A 20,558-nucleotide genomic window follows, 5' to 3' on the forward strand; every position below is an offset into this window, starting at 1 on the left:
TTGGGCAAAAATGTGATTTTTTTTTATTTTCATGGCTCAACGTTATAAACTTCTGTGAAGCACCTTGGGGTTCAAAGTGCTCACCACACATCTAGCTGAGTTCCCTGAAGAAGCTAGTTTCCATAATGGTGTCACTTATGGGGGGTTTCCACTGTTTAGGCACTTCAAGGGCTTTTCAAATGCGACATGGCATCCAAAAATTATTCCAGCAAATTTTACATTCAAAAAGTCAAATGGCGCTCCTTCCCTTCCGAGCCCTGCCGTGCACCCAAACAGTAGTTTTCCACAACATATGGGGTATCAGCTTGCTCAGGAGAAATTGCGCAACAAATTTTGGGGTCTATTTTCTCCTGTTACCCTTGTGAAAGTAAAAAAAATTGGGTCTAAAATAACATTTTTGTGAAAACAAAGTTAAATGTTTATTTTTTCCTTCCACATTCCATTAATTCCTGTGAAGCACCTTGAAGGGTTAATAAATTTCGTGAATGTGATTTTGATCACCTTGAGGGTGCAGTTTTTAGAATGATGTCACTTTTTGGCATTTTCTGTCATGTAGACCCATCAAAATCACTTCAAATGTGATGTGGTCCTTATAAAAATGGTTTTGTAAATTTTGTTGGGAAAATGAGAAATTGCTGGTCAACTTTTAACCCTTCTAACTTCCTAACAAAAAAAATTGTTAAAAAAATTATGATGATGTAAAGTACCTTGGGGGCTGAAGGGGTTAAACAGAGTCAGAACAATGTTAAGAAAATATTTGATGCAAGTAAAATAAAGACACATCGTGGACTTTAAAAGTCTGGGTATTATGGCTTACAAACACATTCTCTTTTTTTCTATTTCCTTTATTTTACCTATTTTTGTAATAAAATGTTGGATAAAAAGTTTTGTCATATGAAGAAATATACTCTCTAGATCCATAACATGAGGATGGACTGTGTCAGGTAAAATTATTGGCAAAATTTACTATACTGGCAGTCAGAGAATAATGGCTTCCATGTGGCTTATTCACCTGGATCAACCAACTTTTAGAACAAATAGATACAACAGATACAGCCCTTCCACTATTACAAGTAGCTCAGTTGACCAGAGGCTAAGTGAAGGACTTTTTTTCCTGCCCATATTGCTTTCCTTGAATAATTCTGGAATTTGATCTGCAGGGAAGTGGATAGAAACCGGTTTGACTAGTCTGTGACTCTTATTTCATGCAGCAATTCTTTCAAGGAAAATATCACTCCCTGCTCATTGTCAGGGTGCACCTGTTGGACAGCAGACACTTTGCAGGGGGACTCTGCACAGAGAAATGGAGCTGAAAAAAGCAACAGTATACAGCTCTATGCTGCTTCTTCTGCATGTCTGTGGCCTCTTGTCGGCCATGATGTGTCCCAATGGGCAGTTTTCACTTAATGCTCAGTGTGTGAACTGTCACTCTAACTGTGAGGAATGCAGTGGACAGGAGCCATATGATTGCACCCAGTGTGGCATGGGTAAGTAACAGTGTGTGACTGGAAATCCTAATTGATGTTAAATTGCTTGTATATATATATATATATATATATATTTATATTTACATCATGACAGTATTTGCTGATAAGATTTAGCTAGTTTGTATGGATGCTGCGACACCTCATAAAGTTGGGTGCAAGTGCAACAAAAGCATGCTGGGTTTACACACTCAATCTGCTAATTTCAATAGAAACAATACCATTGATAAAAAACACAAGAAAAAATAAAATTGGCTTAATGGGATTTGCTACATTACATTATAGACAATTTAAAATCCCTGTGATCACAGTAAAGGACTTTTCTAGTTAGTATTTACAAAGATTGTAAGTGGGTGACTGCAGCTTTTCCCATTCTGTGTATTAATAAATGTTATTAATTTTTTTTACATTAATGTGTATATGGATATTTGTATTAACCTCCTACTTGTATCGTGTTTGTGAGTGTAAACTAATTCAGATGTCGACGTACGGACCGTGATGCATAGACTGGCCTTGGGTCTCCTGACCTGAACTCATACAGTATATTACTACAAGGCTATCATTTCTGGGTCAGGAGGACCGCTGCGAGTTCGTGCCTTGCAGTCTGTACATGGACTGTGTTACGTGGATGTCTGATTGAGACTTTAGACTGGCATTTAGGTCAGGATTTTGTAGCTTTATTAGTGCTAATTTATAATTGTTAGTGCTAGTTTAGAGTTTTTTTTCTTCTTAATATTGTGAGGAATGGACAGATTTCAAAATCTGATAATCTGAAAATTATTATATATCATTAGTGTTGAGCGAATATGTATCATTAACTCTTTCAGCGAGCATGCTTAGGTGCTCGCCTAGTACTTTGGCATGCACGCCAAAATCCTCGGCGAGCACCTAAGCGTGCTCGCCACAAGAGTTAATAATACATACTCACTCAACACTGATCATAATCTGATGTAAACTGATGTCAATTGTTCATCGGTTTGTCAGTTAGTTCAGATAAATTGCAATGCAAAAAAAAAAATTAGTGCTAGAACTGCAAGTATGAACCTAGGCCATGTAAGTTGACGGAACTGAAGAAGGTGTTATGGAAAAGTATATATACATAAAGTGTGGCAATATGTTGATATTTCCACAGTTACTTGTTTGTATGACTTTACACTTTCTCAGGGGACAATCATGAACAGCTTATAAATCAGGCTAGGTTCATAATTACATTAGAAGTATGTGCGGGGAAAACCATCTGGCACATACATCAAGCCATAGGTCCAAAAGAGTATCATTTTGGCCTAAATCAGGCTAATGTGTGTTGATATACTTTTTAAAAAAATTGTAGAGAAGAGTAGTGTCTGCTTCACTTCTACATTCAGTGATAGATAGCCAAAAAATAATTGTTTAATAATGGGGTCAAATATACCACTCATCTGTATGATCTCAGCATAAATTTGAAGATTTAATTAACTTTAATTAACTAGGTTGTTTGACCTCTAAACAAAATTTACAAACTACAGAGATGACTTAAAAATAAAGAAAACAAAAATCAGGCGTACTCACCTACTCTAATTTCCGGGCTGCAGAGTAGGCCGCTTCACTAGTTTGCATCAGGAAAGGAAATGATGACCCAACATCCCATTCTTCTGTCAACCGCTGAGGCCTATGATTGGCTCCAGCAGATGGGTGACTGTAAAGGCTTGATCAGAGCGCATCACATATGCATCTGTATATAAGTTGACGCGCCCTGGGCCTATGTGATGCAGCGTTGCGCACGCAGGGACTACCCGGAGCCGGATCTGATAGGGGTAGTAGTCTCGTGGCGGTGACCCGGTCCGTGCCCAGGGAGTCAGACTAAGTGGCGGTATATTAGCAGTAGATGTAGGACGACTACGCCACCCGTTGAATGCAGCTATGGAGCTGCCGCTGCAGGGCAGACCGCTGAGGCCGGTGGTAGGATAGTGCAGCGTAGATGGTATAACCCCCAACGGGAGGGGTATGGCCTCAGGGCAGCAGACGTGGATGATGGGGGTAGCAGGAACCACTCAGAGACGATGCGGTGTAGTTCAGGGTCTTTACTGGTGACAAAGATAGACCCTCCCGGAGTACTGGCTAGCGGTCGGGGCCTGGTCAGTCCTTGAGCAGATGGGATCCCCCTTGGCCAGGCGGAGTTGTAGGCCTCCCCAACTAATTGTACTCTTCTGGCTACCTTGCTAGAGGCGGGTAAAAGTAGCCCACGTCCCTGAGTGTACCGTGTGGTGCTCACCCGTATGGCCGGTGACTCGGGGCCTTCTAGTGGCTTCCGCTCCACGACGGCGGTGCTGGTCCCACACGTGTGACCGAGCCTTCGGGTTTCTGGGCCAGAGGACCTGAAATCCCCTGCCGGTCGGTTTCTGCTGCTGGGTAGGAGTTAGTCCCCACAGCCTCGGACTCCGGGTCCGGTAAGAAATCTTCAATCAGGGCGAGCTCTACAGCTTCCAGCCCTGATCTCCTCTTAGCACGACTCTCACAGAGCTCCTGATCTTTCTTTCCTATCACTGCTTCTCTTCTTCTCTCTACTCTTCTTCTCTAACCCTGCCTCAGCCCCAGGTTTATATAGGGGAAGTCCTTCCCCTCCCAGGACTGGGCAGGAGGTGTGGCATGCATAGGATTCCTGACCAAGAGACCTCCCACCTGCTCTCAGACATAACACTGCTGTTACTGTGGAAACCAGACCCCTGGGGTGCCACATTCCCCCCTAGTGAAATTTAGTACTCCGGGACTAAACATATTTTAGAAAAACATAACCAATACAAACAGAAACGGTACAATAGAAAAAAAAACATATTAGAATGGTCACGGCGTGTCCGCAACCGGGTGCAGTTTTTGAAGAAAAGCAAGGTGTCCATTTCACCAAAACAGGGAGACGTAACCAGGTAGGGGTCTGTCCTGCCCCGAGTCCTTAACAGTCTTTAGTCCATTCCTAAGTTACGCTCCAACCAATTGTACAAGGATTCCCGGTAAACCCACCAAGGACTCCTAAAAATAACTAGAAACACATAATTATTTACAAGTAACAGACAGGTGACCACAAATAAAACAATTTAAACACTTCAAATTCTCCAACGTGCGGGTAACTGGCCTTTAGTGGCCCTAGTGGACCTACGGAGCTGACTGTCTGGCCCTGAACTACAGGGTGTAGGAGCTGTCAAGGGTAAACTGGGCAGCTGTCTACAGGCTCTTTGGCTCACTAGGGGTATGGCAGGCTCACTATAAGCAGAGGGTTGATCCTCCTGATCTGCTTGTGTGGAGTCTTCTGCCTCCTGGACCGGCTGTTCTTCCAGCTCTACCGGTTGCTCCGTGAGTACTTGGGATGCTGGTTGGAGGAACGTGAGGACGGGTACCACAACTGCACCATTGACTTGAGTCCAGGACCGAGGGAAGTCTCCGAGCACAGTACTAACCACATCTTCCCTTTCCTCTACGGGTCGAGGGTCTTCTTGTTCCTCTTCAGGATTCCGTAGCTGTTCGGGACACTTCTTCAGGTGGTCCCGGGATACAATGGTTGTGGTTTCCCCTCCGTCTTTACTGATGGTACAGACCTTCGGGTTGTCGTGGCTTGAGGGCAGTACGATGTACGGGTCCTTCTCCCACTGGTCGTCCAACTTGTGGAGCCGTCTTTTCCTCTTCAAGACCTGCTCTACGGGTACCAAGGGAACAGCGGGAGCATACTGGTTGTAAGTTTTCTCTTGTCTTTCCCTAGCTTGACAGAGACTTCGCTCCACGCTCTCCTGTACTTTCCGGTACTGCTGCTGCCTCTCTGTGTCCCAGTCTGCTTCTGGTGAAGTGTCCTCGGGTGTCAGGACTCCCATCTCCAGGTCAACAGGTAGCTTACCGGGTCTTGCCCTCATTAGGTAAGCCGGGGTACAGTTGGTGGAACCTACAGGGATGTAGTTGTATAGGTCCACCAGGTCGGGCAGCTTCTCAGGCCACAGACTGCGTTCTTCCAGGGGCAATGTTTTTAGAAGATCTATCACCACCTGGTTCATTTTCTCACAAAGTCCATTAGTTTGCGGATGATAGGGTGTCGTCCTGATCTTCCGGCAGCCATACAGAGTACAGAACTCTTGGAAGACCTCCGCTTCAAAGGCAGGTCCCTGGTCCGTCAGCACCTGCTCTGGGTAGCCGTGTGGACGGCAGAAGTGCTGCTGGAAGGCTCTAGCTGCTGTTTGAGCCGTTAAGTCCTTGACGGGGACGACAACCAAGAACCGGGAGTAGTGATCCACGATGGTTAATGCGTAGACGTAGCCACTTCTGCTTGGGGTCAGTTTTACATGATCCAAGGCTACCAGTTCCAACGGCTGCCGGGTGACGATGGACTGAAGGGGGGTCTTCTGGCTGGCACGGTCCTTCCTTCTTAGGTTGCATGGGCCACAGTCTCTGCACCACCTCTCGATGGTTCCTCTCATGCCTACCCAATGGAACCGCCCGCGCAGCAGGAACTCCAGCTTCTTCCATCCGAAGTGCCCAGCCCCGTCGTGGTATGCCTCCATCACCATAGCTGCGTCCCTTCTTGGCACCACTACTTGCCAGATCAGTTCATGCGTCCGGGAGTTAACCATTCTGCGGCACAACTTCCCCTTGTAAAGGAACAGTCGACTCTTCTCTGCCCACAGTTGCTTGGCCTCCTCCGGAGCGTCTGGGTCAAGGCGAGCTTCTGGCTGAGTCAGCATCTCCTTCACCAGCCGGACGGCAGGGTCACTGTCTTGCGTTTCCGCCCAGTTGTAGTGAGGTAAGGGGTTGAACGTAGCGGCTTGCTTACCCCTTACACGGTGGGAATACTGGATAGTCCCATGACGGTGGAACGCAGGGAGTTCGACCTCTTCCAAATCTTCTGAATCCTCACCCTCGTCCGGTAGGTTTGGCATCCTGGACAGGGCGTCCGCATTGGTATTGGAGCGTCCTGCCCGGTATTTGATTGTAAACTCATAGTTGGACAAGCGGGCCATCCATCTCTGCTCTAGGGCACCGAGTCTTGCAGTGTCCAGGTGTGTCAACGGGTTGTTATCCGTGTACACGGTGAACCGGGAAGAAGCGAGGTAGTGCTTAAAGCGTTCGGTGACTGCCCACACCACTGCCAGGAACTCTAGCTTAAATGAGCTGTAATTCTCAGGATTTCTTTCGGTGGGTCGCAGTTTTCGGCTGGCGTAAGCAATTACCCGTTCTTTCCCCTGCTGGATCTGGGATAGTACGGCTCCTAGCCCGATGTTACTGGCGTCGGTGTAGAGGATAAAGGGTTGGCTATAATCAGGGTACGCCAGGATTTCATCCCCCGTGAGGGCCATCTTCAGCAGGCGGAAGGACTCTTCTTCCAACTTCTCCCATCTGAAGGGCGGCTTCTGGTTCTTGGCCTTCCTGGGCTGGCCTATCAGGAGGTCCTGCATAGGAGCTGCCTTTTTGGTGAAACCGGGTATGAACCTTCGGTAGTAGCCTACCAACCCGAGGAACTGCCTCACTTCCTTTACACTGGAGGGGCTTGGCCATTCCTTAATTGCGGTGATCTTATCAGGGTCGGGAGCCACTCCGTCAGCACTCACCACGTGTCCCAGGTACTGCACCTTTGGCTTCAGGAGGTGACACTTGGAGGGTTTCACCTTTAGGCCGTAACTTGCCAGAGCTTCAAACACTTCCGCCAGGTGCTTCAGGTGGTCCTCGTAGGTTTTGGAGTAGACGATGACATCGTCCAGGTATAACAGGACCGTCTCAAAGTTCCGGTGTCCCAGACAGCACTCCATCAATCGCTGGAAGGTTCCTGGTGCGTTGCAGAGTCCAAACGGCATGCAGGTAAACTCACTAAGTCCCATCGGGGTGGTGAATGCGGTCTTTTCCCGATCCGCCTCTGCTACAGGAACCTGCCAGTACCCGCTAGTGAGATCCAAGGTGGAGAAGAAGTTAGCAGATTTTAAAGCAGCCAAAGACTCCTCTATTCTTGGTAAGGGGTACGCATCTTTGTGTGTGATACGGTTTATTTTCCGGTAATCTACACACATTCTCATGGTGTTGTCTTTCTTTTTGACCAAGACTAGTGGAGCTGCCCAGGGGCTACAGCTTTCCCTGATTACCCCAGCCTCCTTCATGTCTCTAAGCATCCCCTTGGCGTGTTGGTAGTGTGCAGGGGGTACGGGTCGATACCTCTCTTTTATGGGAGGATGGTCTCCCGTGGGGATGTGATGTTCTACCCCCTTGACTCGCCCGAAGTCTAACGGGTGTTTACTAAACACTCTCTCGTACTCTTGAACCACCCGGTAGACTCCCTGTTTCTGGTGGGAGGGAGTGGAGTCAGTACCCAAATGTAGTTGCTGACACCAATCCTCCATTTGTTGTTTAGAGCCGTTACCTTCCTCCGGAGAAGATGGAGGCAAGGGTTCTACGGACTGTATAGAATTCTGATTGATGGTATACAATTTGGCTAGCGTGGCATACCGGGGCAGGTACACTTCCCTCTTCCCGATATTTATTATGCGAACGGGCACCCTCCCATGGCGTACATTGACCACCCCCCGTGCTGTAAAAATGGTGGGCCTACTGTCTGAGTAAACTGGTTCTACCATTGCCTGGTAATCTCTACCTCTCAGACCAATAGCCGCCCGGCACCAAATCATCATTTCACTTTTTGGGGGCATGGCAATAGGGAAAGGGTCACACATTCTCACGCTACCAATCTCACCGCCGGAGAGTTCCACCTGTTGCCGTCGCATCAGTGCCCGGATCTCTTTTTGGAGCACTCGCTGCTGGCCGGAGCTGGCGTTCTTGGCAACCTGCTGTAAAATAAAAATCACCTCTGCAAGACAATTTTCAATTACATTAGTTCCTAGAGTTATCTTAGGGTGACTCTCGCGCTTATCAATGTCCACAATGATCAGTCCCTGGGCTGCCAGCTCGACTCTACCGATTTTAATGGTCACCTCTTTAAATCCGATCTGTGGCACGGGCTGACCATTGCTGGCGATGATACTCAAGTCGTCGTCAGGGTAGCGGGTTATATCCGAGTCATTCCAGTACTGCTTGAAGAGCACGTACGGGATGGTGGTGACCTGTGACCCAGTGTCCAGTAGGGCACTCATAGGAATGCCATCCAGTACCACAGGCAAGACTGGACGTCCTCCCACATATTTGTCACGCCAGTTTGATGGGCCTGATGATCTTTTTCCTAGGGGTTGGCCCTCTACCCTAGGTTGTGCCAGTTTAAAGGACAGTACCTTGCCATATGTCCGGGTTGATTGCAGCGGCGGCAGATAGGTTGTCCATCCTCGTTGTATCGGTCGCTGGGTCTTCCTCTGGCCGGTGGGGTCCTCCTTGGTCGGCGCCACGGGATGTCCTCCGGTCCGGATGCCAGCTGGAGCATCCCTGGAGTAGAAACCTGTAAAGACTGCACAGTTCGGGTTAGCGCAGCAACGCTTTTAGCTAGCTCTTGGACCTGATGGTGCAGGTCGGGAGCCGGGTCATTGTTCAAAGCCTGCGCATCAGCTCCCACAGGCCCTGCCGACAAGGGCGCCGCCTCTTGGTGGTAAGTGGTAGTGGGGCGTCTGTGGGTCACAACGCCACCTGGGGCCGGTTCTCGGAGCACCCGGATGGCTCTGTCCTTGAACTGTGCAAATCCCAGATGAGGGTCCTGTAAGGCCATTGCCCGCAACTGGGTTCGGTGGGCATTGCAATATAAACCCTCTATAAATTGTTCAGTCAACAGCCGGTCCTCGTCTCCCACACCGTCAGGGTCGGTCTGCTTAATGGCTCTCAGGGCCTCTTGTAGGTTTAGTGCATAGTCCCTTATACTCTCTTGTGCTCGCTGCTTGCACCCGTAGAATCTAAGCTTGATCTCGGCTGAGGTGCGGGTATCAAAGGTATCCTTCAGCCGGGTTAGTATCCCTGCGACAGTCCTTCCCCCAGGTGGCCAGGACTTTACCTCCCTTTGGGCTGCCCCAGTTAATTGGGCCACCAGGATGCTCACTTTTTGCTCTTCTGTGAGGGGGTACACCTGGAAGAGGCTATCCAGCTTTTCTCTAAAGTCATGCAGAGTATGTGACTCCCCTGAGTACTGGGGTAGCCAGGCCGCTCCCGGGATATAGGGCATGGTGAAAGGCATGACTGCAGCAGCGGTGGCGCTGGCGGGGGTTGAGGCAGTGAAGCTCTCCTCCGTATCCGACATCTTCCTCCCCCCTAGTGGACCGTGGCCTACCTTGCGATGATCCTCTTCCGTAGGCCGCGGCTCCGCAGTGGATCGTCAGGGTTGAGGACCTTCCGTCGCGCTCCTGTGACGTCGGCGTCTGCTGGGCTCCTTCCAGGACCTTACGCAACGTCCGGGCGTGAGGCGGGGCTTCAGTTCTCGCGCGCTTTCGGAGTCCACGCCCCTCTTCTTCCCGCGCGGCGTCTTCAAGATGGCGTCCAACGGCGGGAAAACTCCACGGATGGCGGGAAGAAGGCAGAAGATGGCGCCGGATGGCGGGAAAACTTCGCGGATGGCGGGAAGAAGGTAGAAGATGGCGCCGGATGGCGGGAATCTTCACCACTGGTAAGTTTGAACAGTCTTTTTCAGGCACGCAGTACCCGGTGGTTGCGGGCACGAGATCCTGCCGACTACGCCAAAAGTTGACGTGCCCTGGGCCTATGTGATGCAGCGTTGCGCACGCAGGGACTACCCGGAGCCGGATCTGATAGGGGTAATAGTCTCGTGGCGGTGACCCGGTCCGTGCCCAGGGAGTCAGACTAAGTGGCGGTATATTAGCAGTAGATGTAGGACGACTACGCCACCCGTTGAATGCAGCTATGGAGCTGCCGCTGCAGGGCAGACCGCTGAGGCCGGTGGTAGGATAGTGCAGCGTAGATGGTATAACCCCCAACGGGAGGGGTATGGCCTCAGGGCAGCAGACGTGGATGATGGGGGTAGCAGGAACCACTCAGAGACGATGCGGTGTAGTTCAGGGTCTTTACTGGTGACAAAGATAGACCCTCCCGGAGTACTGGCTAGCGGTCGGGGCCTGGTCAGTCCTTGAGCAGATGGGATCCCCCTTGGCCAGGCGGAGTTGTAGGCCTCCCCAACTAATTGTACTCTTCTGGCTACCTTGCTAGAGGCGGGTAAAAGTAGCCCACGTCCCTGAGTGTACCGTGTGGTGCTCACCCGTATGGCCGGTGACTCGGGGCCTTCTAGTGGCTTCCGCTCCATGACGGCGGTGCTGGTCCCACACGTGTGACCGAGCCTTCGGGTTTCTGGGCCAGAGGACCTGAAATCCCCTGCCGGTCGGTTTCTGCTGCTGGGTAGGAGTTAGTCCCCACAGCCTCGGACTCCGGGTCCAGTAAGAAATCTTCAATCAGGGCGAGCTCTACAGCTTCCAGCCCTGATCTCCTCTTAGCACGACTCTCACAGAGCTCCTGATCTTTTTTTCCTATCACTGCTTCTCTTCTTCTCTCTACTCTTCTTCTCTAACCCTGCCTCAGCCCCAGGTTTATATAGGGGAAGTCCTTCCCCTCCCAGGACTGGGCAGGAGGTGTGGCATGCATAGGATTCCTGACCAAGAGACCTCCCACCTGCTCTCAGACATAACACTGCTGTTACTGTGGAAACCAGACCCCTGGGGTGCCACAGATCCATGTTGCAAATTTTGACATACTTAGTGTAGATTTGCTTCTCTGTTGCATAGGCCGTTGAAAGAAATGCCCAGCACAATTACTGCCATGTACATACTAGTCATCAAGTTGGCAGAGGAGCTATTCCCATCGCAATCTCTGCAGAAGTTTGGCTTAAAAGGAATCTGTCAGTAAGATCAACTCCTCCAAACTTCAAACCACATACATGGGTCTTTGAAAAACTAAATCCATCGACAACTTTATATCTTCAATCTGTTGCTGCATCCTCAGGAAATCAAGATTTTAATTCATTTGAAAATGAGGCATCAAGTGCTTTGGGCATGACAGAGCAATTTGTGAGCCTCAGCTTCTTTAGCTTGATTGATAGGTTACTATTTGATTTCCTTGCCTGGCACATAATTTCAGAAAAACATTTCAATCTAGCTCCAGCTGTGTGCGCACGATGCGCTTTTTATGCGTTTCCGCAGCCGTATTTCCGCCGCGGAAACGCATTAAAAACGCTTGGTACGAGGTCTGTCATGGTTACCAATGATAATACGAATGTGCTGTGCACATGATGCGGAAACATCCGCTGCGGATTATCATTGTGGAAAAATCCACAGCATAACCAATTGACAAACTGACCAATTGTCAAACGCCCATTGACTTGTATTGAATCGCAGCAAACCCGCATGTATAATATCTATACATGCGGTGTAGCGCCGGCGTCCCTGCCCTCTGCTAGGCAGGGACGCTGTTCCCCTCACCCCTCTGCTCCGAGCCCGGTGTCCGCCTCCCGCTCTGCTGGCAGCGCGCGCTCCTTCCCGACCACTGTGCTTAGGGCGCGCGCGCGCTCCCTCCCTCTTAAAGGGGCAGCGCGCGCCGTCCTAAGGAGTCCCCGGCCAATGGCCGGAGGACTTCACTATATATAAGACACCTCCTCCAAAATGGAGGTGCCCGAGCAATGTTGTTGCACTGTTCACTACTCTGCTTCAGCCCTCAGGTCCCGTTGCCAGTTACCTGCCAGATTCCTGCCAGTTTGCTGTCTGATTCCTGCCAGATATTCCGCTTACCTGCCTGCTATCCTGAGGTCCGACGGTCTGCCTACCGACTCCTGTCAGTCTGTCTAAGGACCAGCTTGCCCGCTCACCTGGGAGCGCACCTCTGCTACCTGCCTGCTAGCCTGAGGTCCGACGGTCTGCCCTCCAACTCCTGTCAGTCTGTCTATGGACCAGCTTGCCCGCTCACCTGGGAGCGCACATCTGCTACCTGCCTGCTAGCCTACCTGGAGGCTCCGCCGTCACGTGCTGTGACCATCCGCCTGTCCAGAGACTCCTGCCCGCTCACCTGGGAGCGCTCATCTGCTGCCTGTCTGCTAGTCTTCCTGGAGGCTCCGCCGTCACGTGCTGTGACCACCCGCCTGTCCAGAGACTCCTGCCCGCTCACCTGGAGCGCTCATCTGCTGCCTGTCTGTTGGTCTACCTGGAGGCTCCGCCGTCACATGCTGTGACCACCCGCTTATCCAGTGACTCTCACCTGCTCACCTGGGAGCTCACGTCTACCATCTGCCTGCTAGCCTACCTGGAGGCTCAGCCGTCACAGGTCGTACCAACACTTTACCCAGAGACTGCCCCGGTCACTTGCCGTGACCTCCTGCCCGTTCATCCAGAGACTGCCCCGGTCACTTGCCGTGACCTCCTGCCCGTTCATCCAGAGACTGCCCCGGTCACTTGCAGTGACTTCCTGCCCGTTCATCCAGAGACTGCCCCGGTCACTTGCCGTGACCTCCTGCCCGTTCATCCAGAGACTGCCCCGGTCACTTGCCGTGATCTCCTGTCCGTTCACCCAGAGACTGTCCCGGTCACCTGCTGTGACTGCCTGCCCGTCTTCCCTGGTCGCCACCCGCTCCCTTACAAGGACCGCCCCCTTGTATAGTAGCTCAGAGGTTCCGCCTCCCAGACCCGTTACATGCGGATTTGCTGCTTTTCAATGTAAATCAATAGGCGCAAAATCGTGCCTGAATCATGCCGCGGCTGGTACCCGGGTCGGGAGAGGAGGCAGCTACTCCTCTCATCTGACCGCTGCTCTGGCTGATAACAGCGAGAGCAGTGTGGATGGGAAAAGCGGCAGCCTGCTTCTCCCAGCCCGCGTGCCAGCGCCATTAAAAAAAGAATCAAAAAGTAAAAATAATAAAATAAACCTTCATACTCACCTCTCCGGCGCCCCCCGGTGTCTTCCTGGGCGATGCTGTTCCATCAGCGGCTCGCTGCACACTGCGGGGTGCGGGCTCGTGCCCCGCAGTGTGCTTCCAGGACCTGCGGTGACGTCACTGATCACCTGATGGTCACGTGACCATCAGGTGATCAGTGACCTCACCAATCAGCTGATGGTCGCGTGACCATCAGGTGATCAGTGCCTCAGCATTCAGCTAATGGTCATGTGACCATCAGCTGAATGCTAAAGCTGGTAATCCACTGATGGTCACGTGACCATCAGCTGATTGCTGAAGCTGGTAATCAGCTGATCAGTCTCGTGACCGATCAGCTGATGCTGAGCATGGGAAGATTCACAAGAATTTTCCCATGCTCGCTATCTCACCGGGGGTCTTTAGCTGATGAACCCCAGTGACCCCCTGCAGCACTGTATACTGACAATGGGGGATTTTACACCCCTGTCATTATACCGTTCTGTATTCTACAGCTGTGACATCAGTGATTGCTGATGTCACAGCTGTAGAAATGATCCGAATCGTCGTGGGACATTGGCGTTACATGGATTACGTCGTTGACGGCGGACAGATGAGGAATATTGTTTGTTTTTTTTCGTTTTTTTCAGGAGATCAAGGGCTTCACGGAGGTTTGTAATAAAAAAAATTGTAGAACCGTGTCTGTTTTATTTCACTAAAATTCTTTATTCTGGCCGTGTCTTTTATTGAAAATGCGCCGACCATTTTACTACGCGATTAGTAATGGGAGCGTTTTATAGACGCCCTCCATTACTAACCTGGGCTTCACTTCAGCCGCCAATACAAGGCTGACGTGAACCCCAACCCCATTACCCCCTGCCACCTTTACAGGGCTGTATGGAAGAGTGAGGCTAAGCACCAGTTTGGAGCATCTTATGGATGCGCCATTTCTGGAACTGCTGAGGGCTGATATTAATAGCCTCGGAGGGGGCTAGTATTCATGGCCCCTTCCATGGCTATTAATAATAGCCCGGAGCTGTCTAGTTTAGCCTTTGCTGGCTAGATTTTATAGGTGGACCCCACGTCAATTTTTTTCTGGGGTCCCCCTGTAATCTAGCCAGTAAAGGCTAAACAAACAGCTGTGGGCTGATATTAATAGCCATGGAACATTGTTGGCTAATGTTCCCTTCCGCAGCTACTAATATCAGCCCCCAGCAGTCAGCTTTTTCTCTGCTGGTTATAAAAATGATGCGGGAGCCCACACCATTTTTCTTTTATTTTAGGCTTTGTGCCCATAATTCAGACGTAGCACCACTTTGGAAGCGAATTTTTGCTGCGTCCAAATCGTTGCATTCTATTGAACGCAGGTAAATCCACATGTGTTCACTGAACCATGTGGATTTACCGCATTCAATACTTTCTAGTGGTCAAATTTCTGTTGTTCAGACTAGCGACTCCACAAGAGAATTTGACATGCTGCGGTCCTGAAAGACGTACTGTATGTCAGTGTCCACGGGTGATCCGCAGCCTGTGATGCACGCATAGCGGACATGGGATTTCTAGAGATCCCATCCACTATGCTGTAACATCTGGACACTGCGGGTTTGACACTGTATAAACATGCAGCGGCTCCTGACCGTGGCCACGTACCCAAACTCACCTGCAGCATGTCAATTTCTGTAGCGGACACGCTAGTCTCCGCTGCAGATTTTGACCGATTGAAGTGTCATTATATACGGTGGATTCACACTTACTGACAACAAAAGTAGGCATTATAATTCCGCGTTTTGGACGCAACATAAATACGTTGTGTCCAAAGCGCTGCTGAGTGCTGATCGGGGAGGGGGGACGTAGGGGCTAACGAACCAGCTGTGAGATGTTAATTATGGTCAGTGAAAATGTTTGCCTAGTGGCACGTTCCCCGGCTAACAAAAACAGCTCACAGCAGACGCATAAATTACGTGAATAGAAATGCTAATGAAGATTGGGTGAATGTGATTAGCTGACATCCAGCTCTTTTGTTTGGTGATGTCAAGGTGTCAATCAGACCTTTTCATGACCAAACAAAGTAAAGAAACACACAGACACAGTGTAAACATTTTATTTGAAATACAACAGACCCATTCTTTAATCATTTAAATTAACCAATATACTCACCCCAGTTCTTATGGTAATCCAAGGGTTTAAGCAATGTCCCACCAACTTTATTTAGCTCCAAAAATCATTCATTGATGCTGAAAAACACTTAAAAAAAAGGCTTAAAAAAAGCATATAAAAATGCGTCAACCGCATCCGTTTTTTCTGGCAAGGAGAGACAAAAACACTCAGGAAATTTCTGCTTCAAATCTGCATAGTGGGCACAGAGCCACAGTGGGGAAAATAAGTATTTGATGCACTGCCGATTTTGCAAGTTTCCCCCCCTACAAAGAATGGAGAAGTCTGTCATTTTTATCGTAGGTACACTTCACCTGTGAGAGACAGAATCTAAAAATAAAAAACAGAAAATCACATTGTATGATTTATACATAATTAAATTGCATTTTATTGCATGAAATTAGTATTTGATTACCTGTCAACCAGTAAGAATTCTGTCTCTCACAACCATGTATATAAATTGAGGGAAAAATAAAAAGATTATGACTCTTACAAGGCGTGCATATAAAGATGAGACCAAAAAAAAAATAAAAATAACTGCATATCTAATGGATTAAGGAAAGGTATATCTGATAAAGGGTACAGCTTAGCTGTCATCCTGAAGTCCAGGAAAGAAGTGAAATTTGTACAGTTTTATTTACCTCTAAATGAATTCACTACATTCTGATACATTATAACAAACCGTAGATATGAGAAAGCTAACAGTAGGATGTCAGCCTTTGAAAGTAAGCAAAAGTTTTTGCAATGACAGCCAAGAAGCAGATTGCTTAATGAGGGGGTTGGGTGGAGTAAGATTTGTGACATAAGGAATGCTGCAGCTCGTCTTGAATTTGATGAGCAGGGGTCGACATGGCCATCTTGTCTGAGCTTCACTCACTTTGTTGGAGCTGGGTAATTTTGTCTAAACGCCAAAAGTGGGCACATTTTTGAGCAGCCTTGCATTGTGCAAAAATTTGGCGACTTTTCAAAGCTTTTTACACCAGAATTCTACAGTAAAAGCTTTGATATAACAAGGTCAAAGGATTTTTTTATAATGATTAAGGGGAATCTGTCATCAGATTTTTGTTACCTGATCTGAGAGCAGCACAATGTAGGAAAAGAGACCCTGATTCCAGCGATGTATCACTTAGTTTACTGGATGCAGTAGTTGCGACACAGAGTTTTTAGATGTAGCATGTTGCAGAGCTCATAAGCTAACCCCGTTCAAACCACAGCTTTCTGTGTACATTGTCTATTGACAGTATGCTGCTAATCAGTGCTGAGGGCATGGTTGGACCAGGGCACTGGGCAGTGATAAAAAATTCATTGTATTGAAACAACAGCACACAGTCTAATAAATGACACATCAGCCCCTACCTCATACTGCCCTCAGATTACACAGCAAAAACTTTCTGACAGATTCCCTTTGCAATATTTACGTGTGATCATAAATTGATGATCACACAAGTTTATGGCTTCATGTAAAATAAAGATCCGATATTATGAGCTATGCACCTTGACAGATTTTTATCCCTTTCATGTAACCAATAAAAGTTTCAATGTAATGACAGTAAGCAGTAAGCACAAAAACTGAGGCATTACAAAAACTGTAACTGGCTTCTACATAAGTTTTTCTTATACAAGTCATATTCATTAGAATCTATGTACATTTTTTCAGAATCTTTCTTTTTTTTTGCTAATTTGTAATTATTATCTTTTTATTTTTAAGATCAAGATGGAATTGAGCGCTTCCTCCATCGCAGTCGCTGTAAAGTTCACTGTCCTCGTGGCTTTTATCCAGAGCGTGACACCTACAGCTGTGATTCTTGTCCACTGAACTGTGACATTTGCTCTAATGCTAATAGTTGTCAGAAATGCAAAAACAACTACAAGCTTCAACATGGCGAGTGCTACTTAATCCAGTGTCTGCCAGGTACTGTACCATACAACTTTTAAACTATTTAATTAATGGAATTTTCATCTGACTGTTGTAGTATCCAAATGTGCTGATCATGAAAAAAGAGCCTCTCATTAAAGACCCACACGAGCCTTTCTCACCTGCCCACTCACCTTCACTTTATCATCGTCCCCACCTTCCTACACTAAAGGTTCCTCAGCTGTGCCCACTCTTGCTATCAGTACAAGGTTTTTGCCAGTCAGTGATAGCAGGAAGCATTTCTTCTTTCAAGGCCTCATTCAGACTTCCGTGGTTTTTCATGTGCGCAAAAAAATAGTACGAGTGTCATCACTGTTTTGGATCCAAGTTTCATCAGTGTTTGGTCCGTGTGTCAGTTTTCACCATCGGTGTTTCATCAATGATTTTCATGTATGGATAAATAAATCACAAAGCATTTCCTATCTATTACAATGTTAATGTCACGGGTGTGTCAGAGGTGGCAGACAGTCGCCCTGCAGTTGGTTTCAGGAGATCTCTACATTTGGCATTACAGACATCTTCTTAGAGGCTGGATGTCTCTAGGAACCAGCGGCTACCTCCCTCTGGCTAATTAGCTCCCTGGCCTGAGTGTATAAATACCTGGTGTGTCTGAGAGGGAGGTCATTACTACTTGTGAGGCTTTAGCAAGAGCAGTACTCCATCCTCTCTGGAGCTTGAGGCCGTGTGCGCATTTAACTGGAGTCGTCTAAAGCTAAGCAATCCCCCCTGTTTGTCTACCCTTGTTGTCTATAGAGTTTAATGGAGATCGACTAGTGCTTATCATCTCCCTTCCCTAGCCTTATAAAAGAACGATGAAAGGTGTCAGTAGTTCCGTGCTCCTCCGTGAAAACAGATTATGCAGAATCCAGTTCTTGTGTTGTAAGTTTATTCTTTTGCCAAGCTAAAAACAGACGCGTTTCGTGGACGTCCCGTCCACTTCATCAAGTGCATAGCTTAAGAGATGTTAACAGCAGAGAACATATATGCCGTGGAAAGTGAAAAAATGTAAAAAACTGGTGCCAAAGTGCCAGCAGCCGTTTTTGTTTAAAACCCAAACCTTTACATATTCCTTAAAACAGTGTATCTATTAGTGTCATCTAGCAGAACACTCATAAAAAAGTAATGAGAATTGTATAAAATCGAAATAAATTTAAAGCATCTTCTACATAAGTTATAAAAAATAAAATAAAGGAATTATTTGTATATGTGTAATAATTCGAACCTGTTGTTTCTTGGTACTATATACCATACCAGTACAACGTCCATGGGCAGTGCCTCTAGACCACAGAGGTATCTGATAGTTTGGTTGACATTATTTAGCCGTCTTTTAGGAGGGACATAACTGTATGAATGCATTAACAAGAAAAAATCTGATTAACATGATTAAAATGTATGTTCATAGTGCAACCCTGACCAGTGTATGCATACGCATCCCATATTGTCCATATTCCTATCGTTGGGATGAAATATAAATATGCTCCATGTCACCAATAAAGCCAAGGCAGTGATTAGATCAAATAAACCCCATCATGGGGAAAGGGTATGATAGTATTTTGTGCTCCTCCTAAGATCTAATTTCCCATGGCTTACTATCCCTGGTAGTGGGGATAATAGAAATGGGTACTCGATGATCCCGTAAGTCAATTGGATATAAGATGGAACATCCCCTTCTGCAATTTGTGTTGTAGTACAGTCTAAAGTAGTTTTGCTCGATTAGGGGGTGATAACCCAGCAAATGAAGAGATGAACTGGCATTGGCTGATCTCTATACTTTTGATGATTGCGGACTGCGCTGGTACGATGCGGTCCTCAGTGGAAAGAAAGCCTATGTCCACACTGGAGCGTTGTGGCTGGTGTAGGAGATCACTTATTGAATGGAATTAATCGGGTATCCTTTTGAGAGAGCTGGAAGGAGGCAAGCTAAAGAAGAATTGGAAGTGGAACCAGTGGTGACGGGAGGCCCTGTGATGTGACACCCCAGGAGATAAAAGGGAATGTTGAGCCACCGTATCACTGTTAAAGTAACAAGTGTTGACAAGGCGCTGTACTGCAACATCTTGGCAGGTAAGAGGGGACATTGAGCCTTTATACCCGTGTTTTTGGTATTTATAGACAGGAACTCTGCTGTGACCAGTGTTTTTGGTGTTTTTTAGAGAAAGGTCTCAGTGATCTCCTTTAAACCTCGTGGTTTTAGTGTATCCAGTTTATATATCCAGTAGATTTCCTTTCTGTTTAGAGTTTGAATTCTGTTTGGGGTGGTATCCGAAATATGCTCTATAGGCATAATTTTCAAGCTGCTAAAATCCTTGTTGTGTTGATGGGCCATATGTCGGGATAACCCATGTTTGGGGAAACCAGTGACTACATTGTGTCTATGAGAGTTCATCCTTTTGTGAAAAGGTTGTGTGGTCTGTGGCACCCCAGGGGTCTGGTTTTCCACAGTAATGTAATGTTATGTCTGAGAGCAGGTGGGAGGTCCTTTGGTCAGGGATCCTGTGCATGCCACACCTCCTGCCCAGTCTTGGGAGGGGAAGAACTTCCCCTGTATAAACCCGGGGCTGAGGCAGGGTGAGTCAGACAAGGAGAGTGGAGACAAGAAGCAGCATAGGAAACAGGAGAGTTCCAAGGAGTCAGGGGCTGGCAGCTGCAGCGCTCGCCCTGACTAAGAAGATTCTTTACCGGACCCGGAGTCCGAGGCTGTGGGGACTAACTTCTACCCAGCAGCAGAATCCGTCAGGCAGGGGATTTCAGGTCCTCTGGCCCAGAAGCCCGAAGGCACGGTCACACGCGTGGGACCAGCACCGCCATCGTGGAGCGGAAGCCATTAGAAGGCCCCGAGTCACCGGCCATACGGGTGAGCAACACACGGTACACTCAGGGACGTGGGCTACTTACATCAGCTTCTAGCAAGGTAGCCAGAAGAGTACAGTCAGTTTGTGAGGCCTACAACTACGCCTGGCCAGGGGAGATCCCATCTGCTCAAAGACTGACCAGGCCCCGTTTGCTAGCAAGTACTCCGGGAGGGTCTATCGTTGCTACCAGTAAAGACCCTGAACTACACCGTACCGTCTCTGAGTGGTTCCTGCTACCCCCATCATCCACGTCGGCTGCCCTGAGGCCATACCCCTCCCGTTGGGGGTTATACTATCACGCTGCACAATCCTACCACCGGCCTCAGCGGTCTGCCCTGCAGCAGCAGCTCCCTGGCTGCACTCAACGGGTGGCGTAGTCATCA

At 48.2% G+C, this 20,558-nt stretch overlaps 1 protein-coding gene across 1 annotated transcript in view; it reads left to right on the plus strand.

Annotated features, from left to right (window-relative positions):
* Nucleotides 1-1,183: 1,183 nt before the first annotated feature.
* Nucleotides 1,184-20,558, plus strand: part of LOC141166337 (cysteine repeat modular protein 2-like) — a 316,073-nt gene continuing 296,698 nt past the window's right edge. Inside the window, exons 1-2 of the mRNA XM_073652918.1 lie at nucleotides 1,184-1,487; nucleotides 17,117-17,320. Coding sequence (XP_073509019.1) covers nucleotides 1,304-1,487; nucleotides 17,117-17,320 — 388 coding nt within the window. The 5' untranslated portion in view covers nucleotides 1,184-1,303. The remainder of the gene's footprint in view (nucleotides 1,488-17,116; nucleotides 17,321-20,558) is intronic.

The sequence above is a fragment of the Phyllobates terribilis genome, unplaced genomic scaffold (genome assembly GCF_046119375.1).
Source record: "Phyllobates terribilis strain yellow unplaced genomic scaffold, ASM4611937v1 Scaffold_11__3_contigs__length_659146591, whole genome shotgun sequence".
NCBI lineage: Eukaryota > Metazoa > Chordata > Amphibia > Anura > Dendrobatidae > Phyllobates > Phyllobates terribilis.